The 5,232-nt window shown below is 37.7% G+C and overlaps 1 protein-coding gene across 1 annotated transcript; it reads left to right on the forward strand.

The window, feature by feature from the left end:
* The first annotated feature begins 3,407 nt into the window (after positions 1-3,407).
* On the forward strand, positions 3,408-4,290 carry LOC115627522. Its single transcript, XM_030523222.1, has 2 exons — positions 3,408-3,954; positions 4,019-4,290. Exon 1 carries the CDS (start codon positions 3,449-3,451, stop codon positions 3,908-3,910), a length of 462 nt encoding a protein of 153 aa, XP_030379082.1. The 5' UTR covers positions 3,408-3,448; the 3' UTR covers positions 3,911-3,954; positions 4,019-4,290.
* Positions 4,291-5,232: the final 942 nt, after the last annotated feature.

Raw genomic sequence — 5,232 nt, forward strand, 5'->3', positions numbered from 1 at the left:
CATTTTGATTTTCATTATTATTTTAGTTCTTCTTTATCATTGTTGGATATTCCAACCCATAGCAGAGAACTGTTGACAATACTCTATAAAAAACCTACCAAGCGGTCACCCTAGAACACACTCCCCACATGTGAGCTGAGCAGAACGGAGCTGAACCGATGATGATGATGCCACGTGTTTTGGTCCGGCCAAAACGCACTTGAGTAGAATTAATTTTAAATGCTGCGTTGCACGCGGCTAAGTGATTATACCAAGCAGCTAGGCTGGCAGTCAGTCCGTCAGAAGGACGATTCAGCCAACCAACCACCCACCCATCCAGCCCTCCAGTCGAAAGAGACAGACAGACAGACAGACAGCCAGCCAAGTCATTCTGTGGCCCGCTCGCATGTTTAATTATAATTAAAAGAAGCCCACATTTTATTTTATTTTATCTCTCTTCCTCTCTGTCTCACTCGCACACACACACACACACACGTACATCTTAAAAAGAACTTGGTCCATAAACGTTAAAATGGTTAATTGAGTGCTTAGTGCGCTCGAATTGCAGCCTCTATACTTCTCGTCTGTTGGCTGCCAGTCGAAGGTCTGCCGTGCACTCCATAATATTAATTATTTTAATTGAAATGTTCATTATTTTACATCTAATTTAGCGATGGATGCGTGAGGGCCGCCACCCCCAAACAGCCACCCATACACCACATGTTCTCAGCACTTGGCTTAGTCTCAGCACATTTCACATGTTTTTTTGAAGCTTTCACAGCTTAGACACTGCACAGTGGGTCGAGTTTTTAATTGTACACTCCAGTCTGTTGACAAATGTGTACTATTTATTATAACGGTTTTGCAGGATTAGTGGTTCATCTGTCTACTTGACATGGAGCTCTAACATATCTTGTTTTTTTGTAAGATGCTCGGATACTCTGAACATTGGAACATCTTTTTGTAGACTTTGACATGGAGCTCTAACAGATCTTGTTTTTTTGTAAGAGGCTCGGATACTCTGAACATTGAAACATTTTTTGTAGACATTTTCCGTAGTAATAGACTCCGCGAAAAGGTTCATGGGGTTCTAAACACTAAAGTGCAACAAACAGTCGACTTAAGAGTCATAAAAGATTTTGGAGATCTGGAAAGTCTAATTAGTATTGAATATACTTGCAATTCTTTTTAGTGAGTTCATATCCAAGAAAGTGCTTCATTATTACGGGTTACAATTTAAATATATAATTTATTATCAGCATAATTATATATCGTATAATTTCCTTTGCTTTTTTTTTTTTGTTGTTTTCTCAATTAAAAGCTCACCATTCACCAAAAATGGAATGCGTGCAAAACGAAAATACTATCGAATCAAAATCAAATTTTTGGCAAAAGCGTCCCATCACTTTATGTTTCAACGTTCAAGACTAATTTCGAATCATAAAACTAGACTATATATAATGGTTAAAGCAGTTTTTTCTTCGTCATACCAAAGAATATGGTGTTTAATATTTTTTTAAACAGATTTCCGTCTTCGGGGACTATTTCGATCCAGAAGGTTTTTATTAGTAATATCATGTAACACTAAATTAAATACAACAGAATAATGTCGAAACCCGATTGCGTTTGTAGTCGAAACTGTCAAATCTACCATCATCTATTCTTTAGTTATAAAGTAAAACTCATCCACATAAAAAAATGTATTACATTTCGAATCGAAGAATTTTTGTTAGTCCTGATAGAAAGCCATACTATTCATACTAGTTTTAAGAGTTTATCCAAAAATCATTGAAATCGGAGATTGTGCCAAACGAAGAGTTAACAATTCAAAACTATTATATTGAATTTATTTATTAATGGCTTTATTAAGAGCCAACAATTGAGAATAAATGCCTACAAAGAGGGATCGGGATTGTTCTTAAGTTTTTGGAGCAAGTCATCAGCGGGTTTTTCTAATTCTTACTTAAGACGCTGTGTATTTCAGGGAGCTAAAATCCATTTAATGCAAACAAATTGCGGTTAAATATTGCTATCCCAAAGAGTATTTGAAGACAAGTTTACTGTTCGTTATATCAGTCATATTTAGGAACCACTAATTGTTGGCCTCTTCGCAAAATGCTGACGCTGTTTTGGAGCTTGGAGTATATTAACAAATTGATTTAAGACAACTTCAGAGTATTATTCGAAGAATAGGAACGTCACATTTATGTAGAAATGTGTGAATAAAAACGCGATAGGAATCGAACGAACACACATACATACATACATATGTAGGTGCTGCCATACCAATAATAACGAAGCTTTCTTCAAAGCGGTCTGGCAGCCTTGTGTGGATTCGCGAAACTCTCAGGATCCCCATTTTGTTGTTCGGGTTCGCATTAAAGTACATGCATATGTAACTGATTTTATTTTGTTATTCTTAAATCATCAAATATTGCTGTCGATACAGATTACAAGCAAATAGACTCGTCCTTTCGCGGACCTAGGAGAATCTGGATACCAACTTTAGTTATTCTAGCTTTTATAGTTTCTGAGATCCTTGCGTTCATCCAGACGGACAGACGGACGGACAGACGGACGGACAGACGGACGGACAGACGGACGGACAGACGGACGGACAGACGGACGGATGGACATGTCTAGATCGATTTCTCTCGTCATGCTGATTCAGAATATATATACTTTATGGGGTCGGAGATGCTTCCTTCTGCATGTTACATACCTTGCACAAACCTAATATACCCTTTTTACCCTACGGGTACAGGGTATAATAAATGTACAATAATGTCTATTAACGCCTCCGAGACGATCATGGGAATTTTATGTGCCATTTCGATAGCTACGCCCCGATTCATAACCATATGTTTTGTTAGAGCCGTAATAGACCTAACAAACTAAGGAGAAAAGGAGAAAACCTTTTTTAATTAAAAGCTGATTAGATTACTTAAGAAGGGAAAGGTATGTAAATCGCTAGCCCGGTGGTGGAAAATTTGTTTGCCAGTTCGGCAAGCAAGTCCCGCCTCAGAGCCTAAGCGTTCAGAGATTTTCTCGCCAAAAATGATAGAGAACAGTTTTTATAGAATAGAATGTAACTGATTTTGATTTTGTATTTTAAAACCAATTGGAATATGCTAACGAAAACAATCATTTTATGAGTGTATAAGAAATATAATCTGGGAAGGAATCAATCAGCCTAAACTGTCTGTCATCGATTGGCCAGATCCTGTCACGGAAATTGAAATAAACACTAAGACCTCTTATTGATTCTGATTATGTACCACTTGACTCTGTAGTTGATGGTCTATCTGGTAGCTCGATTAAATACCAACACGATGCCAATAAGCGAACATATGTTTTTAATCGATAATCGATCAACCAGCATTATCCACAGCTGGCACAGTGATGTCGAAAAGAGCGCCAAAGCCCTGTTTGCACTTTATTTTCGTAAAAATATAAAGTAAATTGCGTCATGGCTTCCGGAGATTTGATTAAAGCTGAAAAGGAACTCGTGAGCTCCGTCGCGCTTGAAGATAAAGCCTCTGACATGCCAGAGGACGAGGGCACCAAATCGCTAGTGGAAGTCGTCAGTGCTATGGGGTATCCAGAGACCGAGGCGCGTCACGCCTTGAAGCGTGCCTCAAATAATGTGGAGCGAGCGATTCAGTTTCTGGTCGAAGGTGCTGGCGATGACGATGACGACGAAGAAGCCGATGTTGTGATGCGTCTCCAGCGCCGGCGTTGGTATCAGCAGCTGCGCCTCAATCTGTTGCAAAATCCGGCGGATTGTGATTATGCCATTTCGCAGTTGTACAGTCAAAATCCAGCATTATCACAACACATTGTCAATACCGAGCAGGGTGTACTCGCGAATCTTCTGGCGGATTCCTCATCATCGTCGGAGGAGGAAGAGGATGCGGAAGTGGATGATTAGGGCAACGATATCACACTCTCTAAGAACTACACACCCGTACGTAGGTAGGCTTTTGCTTTCTCCATACAATGCTCTAAATAATGATCTATTGTAACCTTGTGTTAATAGCTTTAAGCTACATCAGTGTTCCAGAACCCGTGCTTAATTGAAAATCAATGAAATTATTAGTAGTAAGCTCGCAAATAAACATTTTGAAACTTGTCTAATTAAAAAGTTATGGAAAAAGAAATATGTGTCCTGTGTCCCTGTCCTCGAAGGATTGAAGACCAGAAAGTCTGAATGCTGTATGTGAGAAACAGATAGAAGGAGGAGAGATAAGGTTCATTTTCTAGTAGATGACGGGAGTCAAATTTGGAACTAGGTTTAATAGGACAAATAATACGATGGAAAAGTTACAGTGGAGCAACTATGTTAATCATAATTGGTATTAATAAATCTTGTATACGGCCTGATCATATTTAAAATCGGTGCACTATTTCTTGCAATTTCCAAGGGAACGTCCAGTTCAAAAAAAAAAAAAAAAAAAAAAACAATCGTAGTAGCAACAAAACTTATTATTTATATTCATAATAATCTAGAGATGAACAATTATCGGGGTATTTTATCATATAGCTACTAAGAAATCGATTGTGGTATACTTTTGAAATCCAGAAGGCAGGTGCAAAGTATGCAATAAATGAGTTCTCTCGACTTCAGATACTCGTTTTACGTATATTAATGAAACGTTTTTTTTACGTATTTATCTAGTAGTAATATTATTTTTAGATACATTTTCTATTATTTGATATAGATTGTTGTAAATTCTCACTATAAATCCCTGCGCCCACTTCGAAAATAAGTTCTAAGTTTTGCACTATTAACTACAACCTGGTAATGGGTACACTAGAGAGTGGAAAGCGGCTTGACAGTCCACATATATCCATATATGTATCTGTAGAGTCAGTAGAACGACAAGGGTTGATATTGAATATAATGTTATCAAAACTGATGCGCAAACTTGTCTGATCCAATTACAAATCAGATATAGCCGCAATATTTTATTTGGACCGTTCGGGGAAAAAAGCACTTTAGTAGCTTTAGTAACTCTTTTCTTTGTGATGATATCTTAAACAAATTTGGCATTTGTGAGGTTTCTATATTGTCTCTTAATATCTCGTTTTCGTTTCATTAGCGTCGTTTAACTATATCGTACATTTTTTATTTTTATTACTTTTTACTGGGAACTTAGGGCTTCGCCAAGAACTTTGCACCTAATTCTATTTCTAGCCGTCTGTCTAGCTGTTTCCCATATAGTGTTGTTCTGGGATAGTTCCTGAAGGGTG

The sequence above is a fragment of the Scaptodrosophila lebanonensis genome, unplaced genomic scaffold, assembly GCF_003285725.1.
Source record: "Scaptodrosophila lebanonensis strain 11010-0011.00,11010-0021.00 unplaced genomic scaffold, SlebRS2 tig00000096-arrow-pilon, whole genome shotgun sequence".
Classification (NCBI taxonomy): Eukaryota; Metazoa; Arthropoda; class Insecta; order Diptera; family Drosophilidae; genus Scaptodrosophila; species Scaptodrosophila lebanonensis.

What these genes read in the sequence shown, in the direction of transcription:
- LOC115627522 (XM_030523222.1), top strand. Translation starts at nt 3,449, where the DNA reads ATGGCTTCCGGAGATTTGATTAAAGCTGAAAAGGAACTCGTGAGCTCC.